Consider the following 24997-nt stretch of genomic DNA (forward strand, 5'->3'; position numbering starts at 1 on the left):
CAACTCGGCGGCAGGCCACTCGCGGCAGGCCTCCGGAGCTTGACGATTCGCGGCGCCTCGTTCCCCACGCAATCAGCTTTCCTCAAGTTCATCTCAGCATTTCCAAACATCGAAAATCTCACCTGCGAGCTGGATCTGTACTTGCATGAAGATACCCCAATGATGCAAGATATGTCGTCCCGTCGATTGCAGCTGCGAACACTGAATGTGAGGGTCAACAGCGTCATCTGCGCTCCTCGATCGTGACTCTACGTTTCCTTTTAGATACTTCGAGATGTGGACGAACATCTCACAAAGCTGCTATTTCTGCTAGCTCAACTGGAGGCCGCTCGCCCGCTTGCGATCGGGGACCGTCCCCGTACGTATTTCATACCGTATCCTAGTCACATAACTCAAATCAGAACGATCAGGCAAGGACGGCCCGACCTCCTTGACATGGTGGATACCGGCCGATTCCGAGAAGCTCCAATATGCCTTCTACGCCTTACAGTATTTGGATCAAGCAGCGATAAGAGACGTCACTCTAGTTCTCTGGTACTACGACGTTGGACGTCTGTACGGGAGATGCCACCGACCTGCCAAGCTGAAGCTCTGCACACTATTGAAGGATGTCCTGCTCAGGTATCCCACCCATCGCGTACTATTGACGGCTCTTGGCGGCCCAGTGCTGAATGTCCGGAAGACGATCTCGTGGTCGGACGAGTTCAGCAGGTTGTTCCGTCCACTAGGCGATAAATGGGCGCTGACGGAAGACGTTAGATACTGTGAGTATTGTTCACTAACCACGATTCTTCAGAGTTTGATGTTGACTGGAGTAGCTGGTAAATCTGGGCATGACTCACATGTCAACGCGCTTGTCGTCTCCTCAGATGGGCGGTGGGTAGCGACGGCCTCCGGCGATTCCACGATCATCCTCTGGGATGCCCGAAATGCGTGCATATCGCAAGAGTGGTTCGCCCACGACAACAGAAAGGTCTGGAACCTCGCATTCTCACCGGACGGTCAACAACTCGCGTCCGCAGGTGGAGACGGGAAGGTGGCGATCTGGGACATCAGCGGCAGCTCGCACCAAGTCACCACCGTCAAGGCCCAGGGTCGCACTGGACGCACTCGTCGCACTCCTTCCATGTTCCCAGAATTCGCGTGGTCCAGTGATGGTGCTTACATCGCATTCCGAGACCACGACTACACCATGCAACTTTGGGATGGGCGAACATTCCAGGCCCTTGACAACCTCAAACAAACACGTGTCGAGCCGCTGTTCTCCCATGACAGCCGCTGGCTTCTGGTTTACGGTTGGGACAGTCTTCACGTTTGGGACGTGGCGTCTGGTGCATGCGCGGCACTCCAATTCCAGCCAGATGGCGAGAACGGCATTCCTCTCAGAGCCGCATTCAATCGCTGGAGCACGCACGTCGCTGTTGGATATGAAGATGGGAAGATTCGCGTATGGGACCTAGCGACTAGACAGGGGCCTCTGCTCTGGAAGGCGCACAACTATGAGGTCAAGGTTATGGTGTTTTCCCCGGACGATCTGCTGCTGCTCTCAGCCTCGACAGGCGAGACAGTGAAGATATGGAATGCGCGCACTGGTGACATGGTCCAGTCGTTCGAAGGACACGAATCAAGGGTCAACATGGCACGCTTCTCCCCGTGTGGGAAGTTTGTCGCCTCCGCATCTGACGACAAGACGGTGAGGGTGTGGAGGACGAACAACGCATCGTGCTTGGCGACGCTCTCCGACCACGGTGACGAGGTCACGCATGTTGCGTTTACTCCTGACGGGACAATGTTGTGGTCTGCAGCGTGCAATGGAACTGTCTTGGGTCGTCGGCTACAGGACATCATTCCGGATGACATCATTTCATAGACTGAGTCGTATAGTAGACCAAATATCCCGGTTCCGCTATGTATATCATACGTCAGCATCAGAATGTATATGTATTAACCGGCAGTCCGGCCTCGATCTAATACAACTGTCATCCCTGTGCACCTTTGTTCTGTGTCCTTGTATGTGCTGAGCCATACATCATCCCTCGCCACTGCCACTCAAGTCCCGACGGATTCCACCAGCTTGCTGCCAACTCATTCTATAGAAGTACGTCAGGAGTGGAAACTCCCCACGGACGCATCGTGGAAATCACGAGACATCCAACCAATATTTCCTTCTCGAATATTCGCAACGCTGCCATGGAAAGACGAAAATGGCCCTCTTCGGTTCACTCCCCAGTTCCAAGGCGAGGGGTTAACGATGTCGCGGGGGCGATGCAGGTTTCTGGTAGCCTAGGCATAAGTTGGGGACCGATACGACGGTAGCGCTGGGAAGCCACGGCACGAGTATTGTAAAAGGTATTGAGTAGGTGAGGACGACTCGGCAGGGGGGAGATGAGAATGCAGTCAACTGATTACTCGCCTTGCACTTCATCGACCATGCATGCCCTCCAGCCCTCGGGGATGTCAGCTGTGTAGCTGCATGCTGACTGCAAGTTAGCAGAGGGAGACGACATAACTTGCGGTGGGAGGCCGTGTTGGATGATACAACGCTTCGCACGACGGTGAAGGCACCAATACAGTCCTGAGTCAGGCGGCGGCGGACGCGGAGCAGCTGCAAGTCAAATGCGAACACCGGTATTATCCGAGTGTCCGGTCCGGTAGCGGTCCGCCTCCGTGCGACAACCCATGGCAATCAGACAAGAACTTCGCTTTCGTGCACACCCATCCTCACACTAGCTCGTATACTCAGGCTCGAATTCTCTCTCCCCATCCCGCATGTCCGTGGCGACCGGTAAATGCTCCGGTGCGTTACTTGACTGCGTAGAGGAACATGTTGATGCTCTCTGTCCAATATAACTTGAATGGCGTCCACATCGCTCGGTCGTAATCCCTCCGCTTTGAACACCACAAGGCTCTCGTTTTGGCTTCACGCAATCACGCCCTACACATTTTCACTTTCATCTCTGCATCTCTTCAACTAGCTGTCGCTTACCGGGCATGGAGGCGACTGCCGCGAGGGACGATGTCCGAACGTAGCAAGAGCAAGGTGAGTCTCGTGCATATAGCCTCCTGACGTAGTCCTAAACGCAGTCGCTTCTACACTACCCAACGAGGAGACACTTCTCCCTACCCAACTTTTAATGCTCTTGGAGATGCCTCTTGGATTGGAAGGGGCTCATCAACTTGGGATATCCTCTAGCATTTCCGTAGCTTCTGTACCTCGACAGTGCTACTGCACATAGGTCCCGCCGTACAGTGCCCTCGTGTCGACATCTTATTCCGCTCTGCTTTCCGAGGTATGTCACAGGCGTCGTATCTTTTCAAGAATCTAAAACACTCACCATATATATCTCAATTCTCATTCGCACAATTGCTACAACTTTTCACGTCCTTAACGCTAGCTTGAGGCGGCGACACCATTCCCGCCATCATGACTCCCTACGACCTCCGCTCTCTCAACATCCCCTTGCTCAACGAGTCCTACCCCCACCTTTGGCGCGCGGCTTCTATGGAGAAGGAAGCTATGGAACCAAGTGCGAACCTGTTGGTATTTGGAGATGTGAACGTGATCATTGCCACGTGTAGGCAGCGTACGACGACGATCCACAGGCCGTAATCGTCGATCTGTAGAGGGAGCGCAGCAGGTGAGACTAGTGATTCCTCGTCCCTCCATTTCATTCACCTTCGCCCTGCCATCCTGCGCGTTCCCATCTTATCCCCTCTGTCACATCTTCCGGTCTCTATACGTGACGAGTCGCTGTCTTTTGCGTTTGCCATTGGGCTGAACATGACCACGAAGCGGGACGTGGAGCGATTTGAACGGAGCATTGCGCGTCTCCCCACCGGGACCTTCGCTATCCTGTGTGCCCGACCGCGGTCTTGATCGTACACCGGGGCTTACACCTTCTTCCCATGTGATCGATCCGTAGCGCCCAGTGTGTTTTGCAGCGCGCAAAACAACATGTGGACCCTGTCTGTCCAGACCTACCATCCTGGCTTCTGCATCTTGACCCTCTAGTCACCCCTGCCCCTCTCCGTGCGACCTTCAATCCAGATGACTGCGACTTTGCTACGTGGCGCCAGCGACTGGAGCGCAACAATCTTACTAGCTTGTGCATGTGCCTATGTACAGTGCACCCGAAAAGCGCCAATGGCAGATGTGAAAGGAGGGGTCAAGTTACAAGCACGCATCAAGGTGGGGCGAGGAGTGGGTTTGTGGCTATCTGCGCCTAGTGTATCTCGCATCTGGACATTTTAGGTGAGAGGCTGCTGCGTCCGTGCCCAGGGAGCGGCGCACCGCGCAAAGTGAAACGGAGAACTCGGAGTGAGCAGGATATTAACAGGGAGACTTGAGCGTGGCTTAGCTACACGGTTCACTTCAGCCATGTTGTCTGTAACGCCGAGCCTCAAAACTTCGCATTCTCTTGCCAGCTTGGCCGCAGAAAGGCTGGACAAGCGCTTGTCTATAGACACAGTCCTGCGACATCTCCCATAGCTCGAGACCCTGAGTAATATCTCAGGCACCTTGTTTGCTATTCTCCCCGAGCGTCTCCCGCCGAGCTTAAATTGTCTAGAACTGTCCCCTGGCTAGTCTGGACCGCGAAAACTTCCATCAGCGACGCCCTGATGGAGTATATCGTGCGAGTGGCAGGCCAAGGCTTCCTCTGGTGGATATTGCGCTTCTAGGCCCAAGCGATAGTGAGCAGGACCTCAATAACGGTAGGTTCTGAGGCTTGCAATTGCATGAATTGTCGCTTTTCGGTAAGCACGGTGTTCGGTATTGAATGGGTGGATATTCATTCTTCTGATCACAGACAAACATGAGGAGACCAACTACTGTAGAGCTCGGAGCATCGGATGCTGACGATTCGTTGACGTGACGTAACAGGTAGCTTATATGCGGACTCCCTGGTCCCCTCGGCCTGGCCCCGGGGTCAGAAGGTTTCGACGGGTCGAGACCACCTCAGGTTGAAATCCGGAGGGAATGGACGCGTTCAACGTTCGGCAAGTCTAAGCGTCTCGATATGCAAGAATATGGTGAGAACCGGGCATATACGAGTGAACTGGGCTGTATACAGTCACATCGATGGCATAATAGAGGTACGAAGGTCCGACTTTGATGCTGTTTTCCTGGTTTCGATATATATCGCTTATTCTCAATCGACCTAGTCGTCATGCTATCTGTGTTCAGAGCGCGATATCTTACACGGTAAAACAGCAGAAACACTCATAGCATTGTCGTATTGTCTCCACATTGTCGCCTCAGCCCCAACATTACACGTCTCTGTGATGTGATCTGGCGTAAGCTATGAATTCCCAATATAGATGGTCAGTTCATGTCCCACCGTGTTCCAATGTTTGCATTATATTCAAATTGACGTACCATGACATGCTCATTCAGGCATCAGGATAGAGGCTGTTCCTGGAGTGGCGCAGAAACCGAAGTTGAGGGATGTGTTGCAAGCAAACCACTCGCCACAGGTACCTTGACAGTCGCTGCCGGTGCAGAAGCCGATGTTGTTCGTTGCCGAGAGGCAAACCACGTTAGGTGTACTGAGACACACTGCTGCACCGGTGTACACGGTGCACGGACCGCCACAAACATCGTCCACGCGGTTAACACAGTAGGTGACGGTGGTGCTTGGCTCTGCGAGGGGGGTAAGCGGATTGATCGCTGTGCCGGCGAAGGTGAGCTCGGCGTCGGTCGTGGCGATCCAGTGCATCATCTGCTCGTGGGACACGACGTACGCCGCAGGCTACAACATGTGGATCATGGTTAGTTCGTGGCCCGCACTTGCGGCAAGGAATCGGCCGAGCTAGCTCGATTCACCTCATCAGAGGGGGCACTGAGCTCCTAGGAACTTGTATCAGCAATCAACGCCAAAAGATGGATGAATCGGAGAATGCTATTCACTGCAGCGAGGGGCGTAGTCTTTGCCCCACTTGCCAGGACAAGTACAATAAATACGAAGGGAGCGGACTTGACTGAGAACTGCATGGTAAACGTCAAACAGCTGGTGCTTGTGAGTGAACCGAGTCAGGAGTGGTCGGATTGGGGGATGAAGGTAAAGACACAACTTCCACCTTTGATATAGCGAGGCAAGGTCATATTGGTCATCTCCCAAGTGACTCCGTTGTACGGCGAGTACTCCTCACTTCTTTTTTGTTCGGGAGCACTTCCTTGCTGTCCGACTGGATTGCGGCCGGTCGATGGCCCCGCTGCGTTGAACACGTCGGTGGTCTGAGCGGGCTATCATTTTACCCAAGGGGCTGCATCTGTCATATTGGCTGCATGGCATCTCAGCCGAACGACTCCACGAATACCAATGATACTTTGCTAGCCGGCAAGTGGCGCATAAGATGCGGTTCCGACCCGTGATCGTGCCGAATGATGTGCAGTACTCTCATATAACTCAAATACCTCCGTCTTCTGTCAGCGAACCTGTCCGGCACCAAGAATCTTGAACTCACCATGATACTATGAATGACTCGATCACCCTTCGTTGCGAATGCCGTGCTCTCAGTCAAGCTTCTGCCTTCGAAAAGGGAAAACCTGATCTTTCGAGTCTTCTCCTCACCAATGATGTCATAAGTTGGTGACTGGGACTTTATGTGCTATATATACCTTTTCGAAGTGGTCGGTAAATGATATAGTGCGCTTTTGGACTGATGATAGTATAGCCTGGCTCAGCCCGGGGCGCTCAACTGCCTTGAGAAATATTGCACTGATTAGCTACCGGTCAGTGCTTAAGGCACTGACATATGCAATCCATACCAGATACACACTACCTGCTCCTGTGGTAGTGGGGCCTCGACCGATAACCGCTGCTTTCATCTTCACATAGCTTGATGGGGCTCTTGACTAGCAATATGGCAGAAAACCGCTGCATGATCCTTGACCTGGTGTTATTCTTCATGATCAGGCAAATCTCTCTCTCTCTTCCTCTTCTAGGAAATCTGGATCGTGGTGAGTAATCACCAGTACTACAGGACACTTTGTCGCGAAGGAACCAGGCTGCGATGCAGGGACCTCCGGAGAGTGTTAGAGAATCCTTAGTGCCGACTCCTCAGATCCGCATCTTGGAGACAATCAGTCTAATACTCAGCTATATCCGGACACCTGACAGCGTATGGTTTTCGCATAAGCTTACAGCTGTGCTCTCAGGGACGATAGCAGTTGATTTCGGAGTTACTGTCCTAACCTGGCCGGTGACGACCATACTGTGAAGGACGCATTCGGTCGAGCATGTTACATAATGCATGAGACTTTCGACAGTCAGAGGAGTTTTATTGCAAGATTTAACTTTGCGGGATCAAGGCACGGCCCGGGTATCCGCCTGAAGTCTTGGAAAATACCTCTTCAACTTGCAAACGTCCGGCCAGCGTTCCAGTTCCAGTCAGACCTACTAGGATGTTGAAGGTGAGGATTCCTCCGGGCAGTAGTTGCTGTCCTCCACTGTCGAGACTCCAAGTTGGACTCGGCGCTGAAGTGGCACGGCCGCCTGGGAAGTGCTTGGGCCCGGGGATCGCCGGCGGCACTTTCATCGGAATGCACATCATAATGCTTGCCACGATCCTAGGACAACTTCCTAGTACCTACCCTCATCTCTCTCTCTACAGCTACATTGACATTTCTGAGGACATTATGACTCAACCGGCAACTCCTCAACTCCCGATTGAAGTCTGGCAGCTAGTAATGGACACCGTCCGCCGCGCGACCAACTACGAGACCTTCTACTCCGATCACGTCAACTATCGCTCCTGGGCACTCGTCTCGCGTGCATGGGGGACGTGTGCCCAGACTGTCCTCTTCCATACCACTGAGCTCCTGGACAAGGAGCGATTGCACCGGTTCATTGCCCTGCTCGATGACGCGCCACACCTCGCGCCCTACGTGAAGACCCTCCGGCTCTACAGCCGGCATATGCACATCATAGACAACGTCTTTGGCTTGCTTCCACTCATACCAAAGGACCGTCTCCCCAAACTCACGTCCATTCTCCTTACGCGCATTACGGAGCAGGATACATGGCACCCTCAGGTCTGGGACTCGCGGATATCCTGCACTTTCCATCACAACTGGCGACACATTTCCCAAGTGTGTCCCAGCTTTACCTCTCGTATGTTACGTTTCAGACGTTTAGCGACCTTACGCGGGTGTTGGACGCGTTCGCGAACCTGCGAGTGCTGTCGTGCCTGGACGTGCGGTGGTGCGAGCTCGGGGCGCTTCCAGAGTGCTTGGCGGGGACAGAGGTGTTCCTGCCCAAGTTGGAAGACCTTACAGTACGCGTGCCCTTGCTATTGCTCGATGTATATGGCTCACCACTCTCTCGACCATGCAGATACTATACATGGGTCTCCACGAAGTCGAACGCCTCCTCTCCGCACTCGGGCGCTCTTCCTCCCTCAAGGAGCTCTACGTCGACTGCCCGCACTACCACCCCTTCACCATCTAGACCGACCCTCGTACGCGCTCTTCCTAGCACACAATCTAACGTACTCCTAACGCACGTTGAAAAGCAACGTCAGCAGACCCGGCAACAGGCACGCCCTAGGCATTGATCTCCGGCCGTTCTCGCACCTCGCCGTGCTCTGGCTCGCGCTTCCGTACACGCGCGCTGTGTGCAGGGACCTCCCGGACATTGTCACGTCTCTGCTCCGGATGTGGGACCCCACGAAGGTGAGCGTGGATCGGAGAAAGCTGATATTGACCTCGTCATACGAGTCGGACTTCACGAGGAAGGAGTTCGCGGACTTGCTGAGGGTGCTCGGGCCGATTGTTGAGGACGTCCTGTGCCCCGATTGTACAAAGAACAAAGGCAATGGAGACATGGAGGAGGAAGGGCCACAGAGCGAGGTCGGTGTCGCGATCGAGGTGTGCGTCGTGGACAAGCAGGCGAAGTACGAGTGGTGGCGTGCGGAAGCGTGTACGGGCTTCACACGTGCGCGCGGGAGGTTGGAAGTCAATTTCGAGAAATGTGAGTCTCTGCCCACGCTGATCCGTTGTCGTGTTCGAATCTTTATGACATACAGTAACGTTTCACTCTGTTCTTTTTTTGTCTGACGGTTCGTTTGGAGAGAGTCGAGAGTGTTGCAAACTGACTGATTAGCCTTGAATATTGCAGCGTTCTGGCCGGAGGCACACTGGGAAGACTATGACGATCTAGAGGGGAATCCCGCAACGCCTCACATAGTGACTTCGTGGAACGGTGCTGGGAGCGCGCCTGGGGAGGACACGGTGCAGGCCCTCGACGGGAGCGAGTTGGAGGCTCTACACGAGAGTGCGGTGTCCTCCGGTGTTCTGGCTAGGGGCCGATCGTCCCGGAGAAATAAGCACCTGCAGCCCTTCAAGGTATGTGCACGTATACCCCTGGATTCATTCGCTATCACATCAAGAGACTGATCAAGCGGATGAATCACCAAGCGGGTGTTGAGCGTAGTGCGACGAAGCTTCTTGCGGCTCAGACTGGTTCGCGTGCCGTGGTGTAGGAGAGCCATGGTGCCCATGCCCAGGACACTTTCGGGCACTTAAGCTCGTTGCTTCGCTACTTGTCAGGAGGTCAACGACACCCCTCAGTCGCGCACACACTCACGTGAGTAAACAATTTGCTATACTCCTTGCTATTCGTCTGATGCCGACGGCTGTTGCCTAGTAGTCGTACCACTTCGTCGACCATTTGGAACCCTTCATGTATGATCTTTTGGTTGTGTAGCCCCCAATCTTTTGCAACTCCCCGAACGTCCCGCCCAAGTCACCTTGAGCTCCCGCTCCGGCGTACCCCAGATTCTCCTGAAGAATGACTAATGCATAGACATGTGAGTGAGCTGAGAGACACATCGAATCCGGCAGCATTCTCAGGCGCTATCTCCGAGTCAACAACTCTAGGGCCGTGGTAGAAGGCTAAGTGGGACTCACCACGTCCACGCTCCAGCCACCCGATGGCACCGCTATGACATGCTCAATGCGGATATGTTCAGCTTGCTTTCTGCCACACATATTTATGATATCAACCAAGATACGAACAAGTGCGAAACTCCGGGGCGACGAGACTTTGAGTACGTACAGGCTGCCAAGGCCGCCCAAACCTAAACCGGGTGGACCCGCTAGGCTGACCCGCGTCTTTCCGTTACGACCGCCCAGTCGTTTGCGATAAGACCTCTATTAGCCGTGGCAAGCTCTAGTCATAACCCGTCCTCATCGCCCTCACTTGACTTTCTACATTCGCGAGATATGATTGAGTGTGGAGTCAAATGGAAGACGGATTGGCATCAGGTTTTGCGCACCCCTTACCTTTCTCTTCTTAATCTGTGTTGTGCTATATCTGCGGCCTCGAGGCTGGGCTGATTAGACTCGGTGCGGTCGCGTTTATTCAAGCTTACAATTTTTCACTTGCTTGCTGATCAATGTCCCAACCGTGATGGACGCTTGTGGGGCTCTAAGCTTGCTAAGCCCTCCCCGACGCTCAGTATCTAGATAACATGCCTATTTTCGACTACATGTACTAGCACCCGACGCGTGCGACGCGGCGTCCCTTCCGGCAGCAGGGTGATTTGCAACGGGCTCGGTCTCCGACCATCCATATCATATCGCACCGTCAGGTGGTCGATACAGAGACCGCCATGGGCGTGCCGGTCTGTCACAGGCTCGCATGCAGTTTTACTCATTCTGCGAGCGGAGTTGTGATGGGCGAAGGTCAGACAATGGCCGGCAGTAAATGGCGGCCCGAATTGCCGGCAGCCGCGATGCCGGCGACAGGCGGCCTTAATGCGTGCCCGATACTATGTAGCTGCTTCCTAAGCTCATGTCCGTCGTACTTAAGACCATCGCTGTTGCTTGGCCTATCACTAGACGCTGTCTCGTCCCAGCTACTCACAATTCTCATTCTCTACTAGCTCGTCATAAGCACAAGATGTCCGCTGCCCCGCTGCCCCCCTTCAATCGCGAGGCGAAGGCAAAACTCACGGAGAACCCGAACCCGACGTTTGAATACGGACAAAAGGTCGAGGCGACGGAAGACGGAGAAAGATGGTTAGAAGGCGAGAAGGCCGGTTGGACTGTGATCGACACCTCGAAAGAGGAGGCAAGGTCGGTGGACCGACTATGACCAGCACAGATCGTTGAACACTTACTTATCGCCTCTCTTATCCTGATAGGAAGATCGTGAGATCCCCTCAATCTTGAAGACAGCTGGGGCTGTTTACTGACCCTACGCGTACAGTACACACTCATGATCAGCGGCATCGTCCCCCGTCCTATCGCCTTCGTATCCTCGCTCTCAGAAGATGGCACTGCGAACCTTGCACCGTTCAGGTAAAGATATCCCACGTGTCTGTTTACCTCGATTATCCATCCTCTGACATTGTCTTTACTCACGCAGTTGGTTCAACCAGGTCACCCACTCGCCACCGCTTATCTCGGTGTCCATCTCCCAGCCCACGAGCGGCCCGAAGGACACGGCGCATAACATCAAGACTACGAAGCAGTTCACCGTAAATATCATCAGCGAGCCGTTCATCGAGAATGCGAACATCACTTCGCTCGACTCCCCCGCGAACGTTAGCGAGTGGGAGATCTCCGGTCTAACTAAGGAGCCGAGCGTAAGGCTAGAAATACTGCATCGCAGGGTCGCTCGCTCACTCAATATCCGTGTTGGTATAGATTCATGTCAAGGCTCCGCGAGTCAAGGAGAGCGCGTTCAGTATGGAATGCGAGGTACACGTTGCTGCAACTCACGATATTTCCAGTACTCTCATACAATACATTGTGTTTCGCAGCTATTCCAAGCGGTAGATATTACCCACCCTGACACCGGCAAGCAGACCGGCACACTGATCCTCGGCCTCGTCAAGTACATTCACCTCCGGAACGACGTCCTGAACGAGCGCGGGACCGTCGATTTTGCGAAGCTCAAGCCCATTGGTCGCCTCGGTGATATTTCCTACGCACGCGTGGGCGATGCGTTCCGTCTCCCACGTCCGGAGTGGGCTGTCGAGGGCGAGAAGATCAAGGAGTTTCTCAAGACGACGCAGTAGATTATGAGATCAAAGCCTAGCGAAGGCGTCTTTCGCTTTGTATTGTACACTTTGTTTGTTGTTCGTGACATATATGCAGGCTGAGCGATCATGGAAGCCTTCGTGCATGCGGCTAGCGCGCTGGTTCGCAGCGCGCTGGTAGCCTCCAGCGTCCCATTAATTCTGACGGCGATTCAACCAAGTTCGTCCGTGTTCACACCACGTAACGTCCCAATTCGTCTCACACCGACCGTATATCCCATCCGCGCATTGTACCGCACCATCGAAAACATAAAAATTAGTCTTCCGCCGGCACAGAAAGCCGTTGATGGTCTCATCACGACGTCTATAGTCTCAGACAGTGTCCTGTCATAGCAGGTGCACATGCCGTCTATAAGGCATCAGGACCGCGATGCTCGCCGGCCGATGCACTATGTGAAGACGAGCCTGAGCGGGGACAAACTGGGGAGTCTATGATTGGAAGGGCGTCATAAGCTCTACCGGCGGTGAATGTACGTATTGCAGACTAGGATAGGTCCTATGTACGCTCTTAAGAAGAGTAGCAGGGATGCCCGCTGAGTCAATGGTGCATGTGTTCCCCTCGGGCCCGGAGAGCTCGGGTCTTTGGCTGGTGCAGAAACATATTTGCGGAGGTTTTGCCACGGAGGGAAGAACATTACAGATGCCAGCGTCTTCCAGAAGTAAGGGGAAAGCACTGCTCCATATAGTACGGAGACGATAGGATAAAACCAGGTACGAGGGACCCGGAAGCGAGACAACGGCACTGTATGCGGGGCTGTGACACATGCATGTGGGCACCTACTACTTAGATTAATGGCCTTCCGGATAGTATAGTGAAGCGTACGACCCTGACGCCGAAAATCGGAAAGCAGTCGGTGATATTGATGGCGTAATCGTTGGGCGGCTGAGTGAATCTGACAGCTTCTGACATAAAGTTGGGCTACTAGTGTCTGCTCTACATTACAGAGGAGGTCGTTCAAAACTTCCTTTCGCAAGCCGCTGTTCGGGTACCCATCACAGTCTACATGCTCTGGATCCCTTGCTCCACTTTCCCTGCACGGCTCCAACCTTCTTGGTCGATACTAGGCCAAGCGCAGGGAATGGATCCACTATTGCACGATCAATGCTTCTCGTACCCATCTCTTCAATAAGTCTCGCTGATCCTCCGGAACCGGCAGCGGCTACCGTCTGGATGGGCGATGGGTAGTCAGTGGAGACCGAGGAAGCGACAGGCTGCTGGAAGACAGATGCCACGGTATACGGAGTAACGCCAATGGAGGTGGGAGTGGTCATTTGCGTCCCCCTTTTGCCACTAATCTTGGGATCAAGTCCTCCCTGAACATCAGGTGGCATCCATCCTGGCACTATACGCCTACCCGGCACGACGCGGCCCATGCTCGCGCCATCAGAGGCACGCACGTTCGTAGTGGGGCTATCATCCACACGGGGGGCGTTATGTATACGGGCAGAGCCAGTTGCCCCAGGAAGACTAGCCCGTCTGTCCGAGAGCTCAAGCGCATCGATCCAGGGGTCGCTCGATCCGTTCCAGCGCCGCGCGAGCTTGCCGAGCAAGGTGTCTCGCCCGCCGTCAAGCAAGAAGCGGCGGTTCGTGACGACGACCATACCTGCCTGGCATCGCGTGAGCATGACGTTCATGCGATTCAGGGAACGCAGGAATCCAGGTCCGGTGGTGCGCACAGTCGACACGACAACGTACGCCGCTTCGTGACCTACTGACAAGTCAGAAAATCGAGCGATTATGCCAGACCGCGGGAGCACGTACCCTGGAAGCTGTCGACGTTGTAGACGCCTTCCCAAGGTAGGCCTTCGGCTTTCAGACGCTGAGCGATAGCACCTCGCTGAGCATCATACGGCGTGATGATACAGAACTCCACGTGCTTATAGTAGTTCTTCACAATATTTACGATGGCATGTACCTCCTCAGTATTCTACATCTCAGATTAGCGACGAAGACGAACGAGACAATGCAGCATTTCACCTTCCAACTCAGACCCACACTTTCCTCAGCACCCTTCCGCACGTCAACGAACCGCACGCATGAGTCGTCGTTGATTTTGTGCACGGACTTGAGCTTCGAATTGTACACTTCCTCAGAGATGAACTCTCCCAGAGGCACAGGCATCCGATACTGCGTGTTGAGAAAGTACGCAGTCGGCTTGAAATGCTTAAAGTCGAAGATTGTCTTCATGGATGGCGCGGTCTCCTTTCCATACGGTGGAACTGTGCAAGGCGTCGTTAGTACTGCAGATGAATTGGATGGGTCATGACACTCACGTTGTTTCGGGTCCCCAAACATGCACAACTTGTGCAAGCGGTGGAACTTGTCGAACAAGTGCTTCGGATGGTGGAAGTCAATATTTGCTGCCAGTATGCGGCATGCCCGACTCACCATGAACTCGAACGAGTCTATTTGCGACGCTTCGTCCACGATCAGACACTCAACTGGAGCGAGGCGGTATATGCCGCAGCTATCGAGGCCCGGATTGGACAGCATAGAGACCGTGCATAGGATGATTTTGGAACCCCTGATCATGCGCCCCGCCTCGACCGGGTCGGCGATCAGCTCGTCAGCACGGATCAGCCGCCTTTCGATGCTCTCGTACAGATGCTCGTGCCTAGAGTAATACAGTATGTGTTTCGATACTTCGCGGTGTCAGCCATAGCATGCATTCACTCACCACTCTACATAAAACTCTTTCGATACAATGATTCTGAAGTCGACGTTGTGCTTGATAAGCGTCCTCGCAATGTTCTTCACACCGACGTTGGACTGGGCGATGACCCACGCCGGCTCACCACAACGATCCCATTCTTCGAGAGACACAGCGATTGTCCTCGTCTTCCCTGTCCCGGGAGGCCCTGATCCAACTGTAATCAGCTGCTGCGGTAAGGGTCCAAGAGAGTACTCGGCGCACCATGAACTACGACGACCGGCTCGTCATCCGCCCACATTGCCCGCACCACAGCCTTCTGCGACTCGTTCAAAGCGGCAAGCTGTGGACTGCACGCATCCTCACCATCCCCACTCCCTCTGCCCACCCTCGGCTGAGGCGCAGGGAACCACAGCGCGCGTACGAACGGTGACCGCGTCAATGACGAGATGGCACCTTGCAGGAGTCGTAGGATGAATCCGTCCCGCGCCCTCTCGGCGTGCGTCGGCTCTTCGCGCCCGATAACGCTGATACGTTCAATGCCCCCGCGGAAGTTGCCCCCGTGGACCTTGACGTCTGTCCTCTTGCCCTCCGCCCGGACGGCTTCACCCGTGATCCTGTGTCCGTGCGCGGTCTCTAATATGACTGAAGTCTGTGCCGCGTTGTCAGCTCCGAGTCGAGATGGGATGGGATGGGAACTTGAACGAAACATACCTGTTTGCTCCTCCGGACGCGGTTGCTGTAGCGCTCATTCGTGATGACGAGCTGGCCATCCTCGTCGAGCGTGACGTCCTCGAAGTCGTTCTCTATGTGCGTCGGCCTCTCCGCCTCCAGGAGCACGATGTTCGTCATGAGGTCCGCGAGACATTGCAGATGTACGTCAGGGAGGTTGGTCGTCTCAACCTTCGAGGCCGAGTCCAGAGCGTCCGGGGATGATTCAGCGATGCTGCGACAGAGCACTTGTTAGCGGTGCGAAGGGGCAGGTACGCGACAAGGAAACGTACACGGCGGAAAGCCAAGCCCTGAGGCACACATCCTTCACCTCGTCCCGGTACCATGCTGCGTGAATCCGATGGCGGTTGACATCAGGGTGTACTTTCTTGTACGCGAGTTCCGCGGGTGTGTCCGGCGACCCATCCAACCCGGAGAAAAGAGTGGAAAGGTCGATACCCTGCACATGCACGTTGCATTGCTTGTACAGGTGCAGCGCGACGCGGGCCATATCGAAGGCAGCGAGGTGGCAGTTCACGTTCCCTAACAGACGGGAGAGGCTGTCACCAGTTGCGACACGACGATTCCCTGCCAGAGACGTCTGGTCCCCAAGGGAGACCTGGAAGATGTGGGATGAAGTGGCGAATGCGACGACGTCGACTGTGCCGTCTTTCGGGGACAGCCGCAGAGACACACCGAGCGCATGAACGTCGTTATCGGAGACATGGCTGAGGATGGCCCCAATGTCTCTTGAGCTAACGTTCCTCAAGACAATGGGTTGTCGCGTGATGCCCAAGTGTGGCGGAACGAGGTCCTGACGGATGAAGGAGGACATCTCAGGGATGTGCAGCATGGGTGATAGCGAAAGGGACGAACCTAGGGCTCAGGTCGTCCTTTTCTACCTCGCGCGAGGCATACATGAGGTGGCTTGCTTTGAACCATAACGATTGTCAGCGTCGGAAGCTCACCGCAGAAGGTGAAGGGCGTTCCGCGGGCTGTCAGTGACTCACAAGTTTTCAGCGCTGCTCCACGATGTGTGCCATCGTTTTGGAAGCGTTGCTGCGGTAACTGGGATTGGAGACTGGACCTGCTGCCAGTCTCAAAGTCCTCAACTAGCAGCAACCGCGGCATGGATTCCAGTTCTAGGCCATACGAGATATCGATATCGCTCAGTCCGATTGTGATATTGGAAGACAGTTCGTCTTTGACATCGATGAGTACAAGCGCCTGTACACACAGTACTTCGAGGGTACTGCATCGTCCCTCCCCACCTTCATCCGCTGACACTCCGACTACTTTCTCGGCCCAAGCCACGCCGGTGAATTCGCCAGCATGGGGAACTTCTTTCAATGAGAAAATTTTCTCTGTATGAAACGAATGGCCATTTGGACCCCTCGGAATTATATACAACAGCGGAGCGCTTGCGGAAAAGACACGGATAGTTGGTAGACGAGACATAGCGGCAATAACATACCTCTGGTTCCTTGATAGCATCCCATGCACTACTGGACTCTTGTGTAGCTCCTCTTAATTGCTAATTTAGTCCTTGGTTGCGCCCATTCTCCTGTCGATGCCGAACGCATGAGCGCCCGAAACCCGGCGATGCCCTTGTGGATCACGAAGTTCCTCCCAGTTCAGTCGCTGAGGAGCACCGCACAGCCGCCCAGGTGCTTCGCCCTTTAAGAGAGCGCCTGTCAGGTCGATTGGCAGGAGCATACGCCAGCACGAGCGTACAAGTATGTGTCTGGAACGGAGAGAGCCTGAACTCCAGACTCCAGACTCCAATTTCGGTCCTCCACCTCACCTCCAGACGAGGCCGGTGGTGGGATGGTGGTGCAGAAGGGGTTTTGAAGCGAACGGGGTGGAAAAAAATAGAAAAACGAGGTGAACTAGAACTCACTGTGCACCACCCTCCAACAAAGAACCGAACAGCGTGTGCTCTACTGTGAGGAGCCGCCCGATCACACAGCGACGATCACGTCCGCAACCTCGAAGACCACCCAGGGTTTGTTATCCCAACGAGGGTCTTCAAGATGGGTGATTTCATACAGCACCAGGCTAGTAGGGCTCGTCAAGCAAGGAGAAGTGGAGCCAGCGGGTGCTGCGGGGGATCGGAGGGAAGAGAAGGGGTCGCCGATGTTGATACGGAGCGCATCGAGGGTCACAAACGCCAGCCATCCACGAAGTGAGATCGAGAGAGTGAGCGCATTACAGATGAGATATGGCACACACCTCGAACAGAGCTTGAATGGGCACAAGCGGGTAGCATGTAAATACGCGAGGGTCGATGCCATGGTCATCTGACTGGAATGGAAGAGCGCGCGTCGTCGGATATCTTGCGGGATCCGCAACTTAGGCAACGGTCCTTTGTGTCCCCGTTTGCCTCTTGCCTCGCTGTCTAATCGTGCCTTCACAGTGCTTTGCAAACAAGATTGCAGTGCGAAGCGCGCAAATCCTGTTTGCTCCTGTTTGGTCACTCGTCGGCTACGGCAAGGATTTCTGTTTCGGGAACCGGACGCTCATAAGGACACCGTCCGTAAAAGCCGTGCTTGAGTCCGTGTCCGCTTTCCTACTGCAAAAATGCATGAGGATATTCTTTGCCTCCGAATGACGACCTTCTGAATATATCCGGTAGGTTTGTGGCTGGAAAATCGACCATGCTGCAAAGAGGCTTCCGGCATTCATCAGTAAACCTGGGAATCACTTAATGCCTCTTAAAATCGCCTTTAAGGGCATTAAGGCGCTTAAGATGGCATTAAGGCGGTCTAAGACGTAAGCATTAAGATGCTCGATTAAGACACTTTAAGACAATTAAGATGGGCGAGTGCAAAAACGTTCTGCACTGTCATCGGGCGTGCCGGCCTCTGTCACAATGTCTGCACAGGTTCCGATAGGTCTCTCACTCTGCTCCGCATGATCATTGGCACGTATGCCGCACGTTGTACAGAGTCGAGAGTGAGCAGCTGGAGGATATGCGTGGGAGAGCTAAGTGGCTTAAGGCGCTAAGCCATTAAGCCAATGCATGGTTTACTGATGTTGCAGGCGTTTCCCCGGGTGGGCAAACAGGGGCAAACAGGATTTTGCGTGCTTCGCACTGCAATCTTTTTTGCAAAGCACTGTAAGCCGATCTGTTAAATATATCCCTCTCTGGGCTTGCTTTATCACTTGAGTTGCGTCCCCGGTGCCAAATTCACCCATCACCAAACAAGCCACCAGGCCCACTGTCTCACAAACGTACAACACTTGTGAGCGATCCGTTTGCCATATGTTTAGCTGATTTACCCGATAGTGTTTTGTGGACGCCGCAGCTCCTTCAGGCCAGAACGGGACTCAAGGAGTGAAGGACCTGTTGAACTTGGACTTATCCGGTCCAGACTACACGAGGCTATGCGTCTCCTAGCACTTAGCTGTAGTCGCTTATGTAGTATGTTACCATATTTGGGACTCTCTGCTCGTGTACTATAGCTATGCTTCCAGACTCTTCTGGTACTGTCTAGGACAATCTGTACTACTCTAGAACGGTCTAGACAGATCTATACATGTGACTAACCACTCTTCAATTAGTCATGGACACTTCTCTGTAGTATATAAGGACTTCAGATTGCGTCCTCCCTCTTCAGTCTTTCCTTACTGACTGAAGAGTGAGTACTTCCTTACCTCTACCTCTAACTTGTAGTTACTTACTTGATCCTTTGTAGTCTTGCTTCGACTCTAGGTACAGTTGGTTACTGCAATATAGTCTTTCCTTACTGACTGAAGATCTTGCCTCGACTCTAGTCGGATCTAATCTTTGTCTTCACAGCCCCGAGTTTATCAGATGAGTAAGAGATGAGTAAGGCATAGATCTGTCTAGACCGTTCTAGAGTAGTACAGATTGTCCTAGACAGTACCAGAAAAGTCTGGAAGCATAGCTATAGTACACGAGCAGAGAGTCCCAAATATGGTAACATACTACATAAGCGACTACAGCTAAGCGCTAGGAGATGCATAGCCTCGTGTAGTCTGGACCAGATAAGTCCAAGTTCAACACCCCGTGTGCTACACCATGTACTTTGATAAGTCTGCATGATAAGTCTGGACAGATTTGTGTTATTACTTCAGCGTAACAGGATATATGGCACAGGAAGGAGGGTCGCACTACCCAGATAGTGATGGGTCACAATGCAGTAAAAATCAGTGCCCAACCCGTCAATAATCTGGGCAGGCGAAGCAGCATCTGCGAAGGTGAGAGCGAGACGAGGGGAGGAGACAACACAATCAGCTAGGCGGCATGGATGTAGGCGCCCGTATAGGATTCTCCCTTGCGGAGGCTGCTCGCTCGCTGCCACACATCAGGAAAACCCTCCCGCCGAAAAGTTCATAGAATAGGAAGGAAATGTCAATATACCACGGAAACTGAGGAAATTGGATATATATCCAGAGTTTCGAGTGCAAGCGGAGCATTCTATGAACTTTCAGATGAGAGTTCTGGCGAGCTGTCCGGATTTAGGCACTGAGCGCGTGCTGACCGCATGTCCACGAGGCTTCCATTTACCTTTTTGGATAGATTGGCGCCCGCTCAACTAGTGCCATCTTGCGACACCTTATGCACTTCCTTGAGATGCGTTCTAAGGTATCATACACGTGTCATTGTACTCCGTGTACTCACACTCCTCGAGACAAGCCTGAGCAACAGGCCTCTGTAGGTCTAGGGCCGTCTGACACCACTGGACGACATGACGTGCCGGCTGCCTGATTTAGACCTTGACTAGGCGCTGGTTGATCCGCGCCCGAACGCATCACCGACGCTGCTCGCCATCGCTAGCACTCGCTGTGCCTCCATCATCACCCTCTGTTCAGCTTCTCTTCCCCTCGACATTTTCGAACTCGTACAACTCACTGTAACGGCCGTGCACTAGCTCAAGACAGGACAGATAGAAGAAACACGCCCACATGACCGTGCTAGGCAGTGCTGGTTGACTAGGAGAGTGGCATGCGGACGAGCACCGAGGCTCGCAATCCCCAGGTGCGTGTCGTTTCCATCTTGCCCCTCGCTCTCCTCGCTCTCTTTATCCTTTCATTTGAACCAATTCCACCGCTTTCAGTGTTGACTGTGGCCTTCATCCTGTTTCCCTATTGTCGTACTATTCTTGCTACCCCAACCTTCGTATAATACATTCTGTATCGTATTGCACAAGTAGTAGCTCTTATGGCTCGAATATATCCCCTTTCTCCTGTCTGTTTTCCTCCAAAGTCGTTCTGAAGCGACTACTGTTCGTACTCCATCCGCCGCCGTTCAACTCCGCGCAGCTCGAGACTTCGGAAAGGATCCTTTCTGTCTCACCTGGAGGAGGAGCTATGCGCCTGGCAGGTGCTCTCCATCCTTGCAACTGAGTTAGAACATCCTGAGGATAGAGTAACAACAGCGTCTTGTAGAAGATGTATGCGAGACCATTTTCATGATTAGGATGAGGTGAGCACTCCGACGTGTTGGGGAAAAGATCAGTATACATTAAACAAGGTGGATAGATCTTTGTCCGTATTTACATAGAATACACTACACTTGTCCAAGACGTTCTCACTAGTCCAATCGGAAGGTACGGGCCCATTCCACTTGGGGGTGAGGTGAACGCTGCGCTGGATCAAACCAACAGGCACTACAGATACAAGGCGCTCACCATCCTTGTAAGAGCGCGACACCTTATAGAAACCAGAGTTCCTTTCCGGAGACGCAGAGAACTTCGAAAACCATTCAATATACGCAAGATGTCGAGGAGGGCGCTGCTCGGGTGGTACACCGGGAAAGTAGTAGTCGAGTGTTGCATCAGGTAGTGTGAACACTACACGGATTTGCCCAACGCGTAAGTCTACCACATTTGCATCAGTACCAACAGCTCGCTCCGAATGGTCCTACTCGATCTATGTAAAACATGTACTTATCTTGTAGCGGGATGGGGGCTTGACGTGCTTGTGATCGCATGGGCACTATAGACTCAGAATTAGCCAGCTCAGAGTGACGAACACAGATCAGTGCGGTGTCGAAACGAGCAGGGGTCACAATATCTTTGAGGGCACCTTCATTGACATGACGGGGGTGGACATGAATGGAATCACGAGTCTCCTGTCCGAAAATGTGCTCGTTCCAAAATTTGATGCGGTGATAGACAGGGAGGTGATTGAACGGAATGAGGGTCTCCGAGATGCGGCTTTCGAGTTGGTACGAACTGAGCGTGGGGTGACGGAACTGGACAACAAAATGGCAGATCGCGGGACCGATATGCTTCGCATGGTACCCTGTGGGAGACGTGAGCTCTTGAAGAGATACCGACTTCCGTATAGGATGTTGCGTCATCTTGACATGTAGCGTGCATGCAAGATCTGGAGGCTGCCATCGTTGATCATGGCGAGCTGCGAGAGTTGCTGGGCCAATGGAAACTTGTTGAGAGCGCCAAAAGACATAGCTATCATGATGCAAGACCTTCTCGCGACACTCTAGCCACTTGGTCATCTGCGGGAATTCATCGCGGTGGTTTGTCGCTCGATACGCGTCCTTCGCAAAATCGATGTGCAGCCGTTCCGAAGTCTCCGTGTTGTAGTTGTCAGTAGTGCCGTATAACTTGATGCACCGGACATAGTGCAGTAGAGCGTGCAACTTGGGAATATTGAAGCCAGAGCAGATATCGAGGTCGATGAAGACATCACGACTCTTGTGGAACTCGTAAAGACACTTTTCGAGTGCCTTGAGTGACGTGTCATCGTGGACGGGATACTGAGCCAGAAATGCGAAATGAAGGAGACTACAGGTGGTGCAGACCAGGCGGTCAGCATGCTTGCGCGGGAGGTCCATATCGACAACAGTGGAGAGGAGGAAGTGGCTGATCTGCCGGTGTTCGGCCCCAGTCACCCGGGAGAGACCAGTGATACCTTTGTAGAAGTTGCGAATGCTATGGTTGTAGGGTAGACAGCAAATGCGGGCATCGATCTCTGCGGCACCACACGCATCCTTGAGCCAGGAGAGGAGGTGTTTGAACACGCCTTGATATACTTGATGGAGGACGTCAGCGGTGACGGAACGGAAGATATCTGTGAATGGTAAGTCCTCCCAGAATGGATGTTGAACGGGTTTGATATTAGCGTCGTTGCACGCCTGGACAAACATGGGAGAATCAAGTGACTTGATTGCAGCTAGCGAGGCCTTCATGTCGCGGTACAGATGCGACAAGGGAAAGTCTCCGAGCTCGTCATGAGGGCAGGTACAGATTGGACAGTCTCCGTTGTAAGTGCAGGTTACCAAGCATTGCTCGGGATAGTCACCGACATACGCAGCAAGGATTGGGTGACAGCGACGTGCAACACCATCGCCACTGGTCATGATTGTTCCATGGGCACCTGCGGCTTTAAGGGGTTCGAGAAGCTTGGTCATGCAGGCATGGAACAGGTTTGCGAGGACACGGCGGCGGGCAGCTTTGTTTCCGATGTGCTCAAGTCGACTCGTTGGGAGGTACGCGAGAAGAATCTGTCCTTGACGACCGGGCTTCTGGCAGATGGACTTGGGGAGGTTGCCAATCGTCAACTACACAGGATACACCGTCTTGTTTCGGAAAAGAGTAAGTCGGGTTTTGTCGGATGAAATGATGACCGGGATGACGGTGGCACCCGGTTTTTGCTCCTCAAGTTTCTCCTGCGCTGTGCGTCAGTTTTATGCGTATGTTGTGACGACAATTCCATACTTGGATCGACCACCACCATTGCCCGGTATGCATGTCATGATATAGACGGATCTTGCGATCTGTGCCGGCGTAGTGGCGCTCGGGTGCAAAGCAGAGATAGCGAACATGTTCCGGGTCGCCATAGAGTGCCTTGATGCACTCCATGATATCGCGCGCATACATCTCAAAGCTTTCGCCCATGACGTGAGCCTCATGGTACTTGAACGTTGGGCGGCGTGATGGGAGGTTCTCATCGAAGATATCATGTAACTGTTTGGCGTTTCGGAACGACAGGCCCAGCTTGTCGACGAGCTGCAGAGACATCAGATGTGAGCCATGAGAAATTGGATGCAAGCTTACACCTTTGATAGTGAGCAGCTCTGTAAGAGCTGAAGAGCTGATGTCGTGCATATTTGCCCACCGCCCAACAGCCCAGTCCGTCTCCAATGCAAACGGCGCAAACATATTCTCCTGGGACCCACAAACGCGCTCGCCATACTTCCAGTATCCGGATGTGCGAACACGAGGCTCAGAGACAGGTGCGCCTGCTTTGCCTCTGAAGTAGCAAATATTTGCAGGAGCCTCACAAAGGCGTTCATGAGAGTTGGGCTCGACACCTCCGGGACTGGCGTGCGCCTGGGGGTCCTCCTCATCCTTCGGTAAATACTCTACAGTGGGACTAGGAGGTTTTGAATGGGATTGAGATTGGGCAGGGGTAGGGGGGGTGTCGACATGCATTGGCTCGGGAGGACGACTCGGAGCGAGTGGAGGGGATTGGGGCGGGGCAGGGAATAGTGTATCCAACCCCACCACTTCTTCATCGCCATCTTCTTCATTGTCACTGACCTCCGTTACGTCAGGAAACGGTCCTGCATTGAGTGGTGCATTGACAGAGTCGCCGTCACCAAAACCAGGAAAGTCGGCCGCGGTATAGTCGGCGCAAGTGCCAAAGAAGTCGCCTTCAAACTGAGCAGCAGGTGGCTCGAACTCTTCGCAAGCTTGTTCCGAGTTCACGTTGGCATGGGTCGGAGAGCCGGAAGGAGACTGCGATGAAGACGAGACTGAATCTGAATCACAGGGGGAACTCGGGGAGCGCGTGCCAGAACCCAAGCGACGACGAGGATCATGCCGGTAGGGTTCATGGATCTTGTTCAAAATGGATTTGCCTGCACGAAGACAGGCAGGGTCTATAGTCCTCTGAAAATGCTGGACATAGTAACCTTCACGACGAAAGGTTGTCTTGCAAGCTGAGCACTCCCAGATGGCAGACATCGACAACAGCTAAGGGAGATGATGAGATTTGAACATACACAATAATGGCGGTACAGAACAAATAATACAGACGGAAGTTGAAATTGATACGGGCGTCGGGTGCAACCCCAACAAATAAGGGCGTGGAGCCAAGCCGCCGCTGAGTTTGTCAGGGTCCATGCTAGGGCTTCAGTGTCGGGTGGACAAAGACATAACCGGTGGATACGCACTAACTGAGTCGCCATAAACAGTTGGCTTCACAACGCATGTTCGCAGTCCGTTGTCACGGACGTTGGACAGACGCCCCTTTTTGCCGCCCATTCCCCTCCCCTTGACGCCCACCTTCCATTTTCGGACCATTTCCTTTCTTAGCCCATCCCAGTTTGGACACTGCAGATACGTTCCCACACCCGCATGCTACGTTCCCGTGATCGCCATGCCTTTGCCTTTTCCTTCCCGCCCTTTGTTCTCCCTTTGTCATCTTCACTGCCTCGCTCTCGCGCCTTGTCTTTGGTTGCTAAGCAGCCCTTCTAGTATATAAGGACCCCTTAGGCACTCCCTAGTCCCCATCTCGACCTCTTGGTCATTGGGACTAGGTGAGTGACCATAGCGTTGTATCTCCCTCCGATTGCTAATGTATAACTTGGT

The 24997-nt window shown here is 53.4% G+C and overlaps 7 protein-coding genes across 7 annotated transcripts; 4 read left to right on the forward strand and 3 right to left on the reverse strand.

Moving 5' to 3' along the window:
- Positions 1–802: 802 nt before the first annotated feature.
- On the forward strand, positions 803–1870 carry DICSQDRAFT_69496 (WD40 repeat-like protein; the record flags this gene model as incomplete). The annotated part of the gene is made up of 2 exons (XM_007369780.1): positions 803–1112; positions 1389–1870. The coding sequence occupies 2 exons, from the start codon at positions 803–805 to the stop codon at positions 1868–1870; spliced, it is 792 nt and encodes a 263-aa protein (XP_007369842.1).
- A 1554-nt stretch (positions 1871–3424) lies between these two features.
- On the forward strand, positions 3425–3624 carry DICSQDRAFT_173991 (uncharacterized protein; the record flags this gene model as incomplete). Its single annotated transcript, XM_007369781.1, has 2 exons — positions 3425–3541; positions 3580–3624. The coding sequence occupies 2 exons, from the start codon at positions 3425–3427 to the stop codon at positions 3622–3624; spliced, it is 162 nt and encodes a 53-aa protein (XP_007369843.1).
- Positions 3625–5387: 1763 nt separating this feature from the next.
- DICSQDRAFT_149806 (uncharacterized protein) lies at positions 5388–5992 on the reverse strand (the record flags this gene model as incomplete). The annotated part of the gene is made up of 3 exons (XM_007369782.1): positions 5388–5750; positions 5825–5848; positions 5909–5992. 3 exons carry the CDS (start codon positions 5990–5992, stop codon positions 5388–5390), a joined length of 471 nt encoding a protein of 156 aa, XP_007369844.1.
- Positions 5993–7639: 1647 nt separating this feature from the next.
- Positions 7640–9725, forward strand: DICSQDRAFT_183223 (uncharacterized protein; the record flags this gene model as incomplete). The annotated part of the gene is made up of 7 exons (XM_007369783.1): positions 7640–8035; positions 8104–8277; positions 8337–8460; positions 8515–8972; positions 9120–9346; positions 9419–9587; positions 9648–9725. 3 exons carry the CDS (start codon positions 7640–7642, stop codon positions 8448–8450), a joined length of 684 nt encoding a protein of 227 aa, XP_007369845.1. The 3' UTR covers positions 8451–8460; positions 8515–8972; positions 9120–9346; positions 9419–9587; positions 9648–9725.
- A 1083-nt stretch (positions 9726–10808) lies between these two features.
- DICSQDRAFT_183225 (uncharacterized protein) lies at positions 10809–12126 on the forward strand. The gene is made up of 6 exons (XM_007369784.1): positions 10809–11080; positions 11149–11155; positions 11214–11305; positions 11373–11592; positions 11654–11707; positions 11770–12126. Exons 1-6 carry the CDS (start codon positions 10905–10907, stop codon positions 12025–12027), a joined length of 807 nt encoding a protein of 268 aa, XP_007369846.1. The 5' UTR covers positions 10809–10904; the 3' UTR covers positions 12028–12126.
- A 1822-nt stretch (positions 12127–13948) lies between these two features.
- Positions 13949–16245, reverse strand: DICSQDRAFT_69502 (uncharacterized protein; the record flags this gene model as incomplete). The annotated part of the gene is made up of 5 exons (XM_007369785.1): positions 13949–14663; positions 14727–14907; positions 14964–15351; positions 15414–15645; positions 15842–16245. 5 exons carry the CDS (start codon positions 16243–16245, stop codon positions 13949–13951), a joined length of 1920 nt encoding a protein of 639 aa, XP_007369847.1.
- A 4646-nt stretch (positions 16246–20891) lies between these two features.
- On the reverse strand, positions 20892–24529 carry DICSQDRAFT_149810 (uncharacterized protein; the record flags this gene model as incomplete). Its single annotated transcript, XM_007369786.1, has 6 exons — positions 20892–21299; positions 21475–21774; positions 21847–22962; positions 23120–23410; positions 23459–24159; positions 24511–24529. 6 exons carry the CDS (start codon positions 24527–24529, stop codon positions 20892–20894), a joined length of 2835 nt encoding a protein of 944 aa, XP_007369848.1.
- Between the last annotated feature and the right edge of the window lie 468 nt (positions 24530–24997).

The sequence above is a fragment of the Dichomitus squalens genome, assembly GCF_000275845.1.
Source record: "Dichomitus squalens LYAD-421 SS1 unplaced genomic scaffold DICSQscaffold_55, whole genome shotgun sequence".
NCBI classification, from domain to species: Eukaryota; Fungi; Basidiomycota; class Agaricomycetes; order Polyporales; family Polyporaceae; genus Dichomitus; species Dichomitus squalens.

Excerpts from the sequence above, each read along its gene's own strand:
- DICSQDRAFT_183225 (XM_007369784.1), top strand. The coding sequence starts at position 10,905 with ATGTCCGCTGCCCCGCTGCCCCCCTTCAATCGCGAGGCGAAGGCAAAA. Across the intron at positions 11,306-11,372 it reads GCGAACCTTGCACCGTTCAG|TTGGTTCAACCAGGTCACCC; the intron begins GTAAAGATATCC and ends TTACTCACGCAG. Across the intron at positions 11,593-11,653 it reads GTCTAACTAAGGAGCCGAGC|ATTCATGTCAAGGCTCCGCG; the intron begins GTAAGGCTAGAA and ends GTGTTGGTATAG.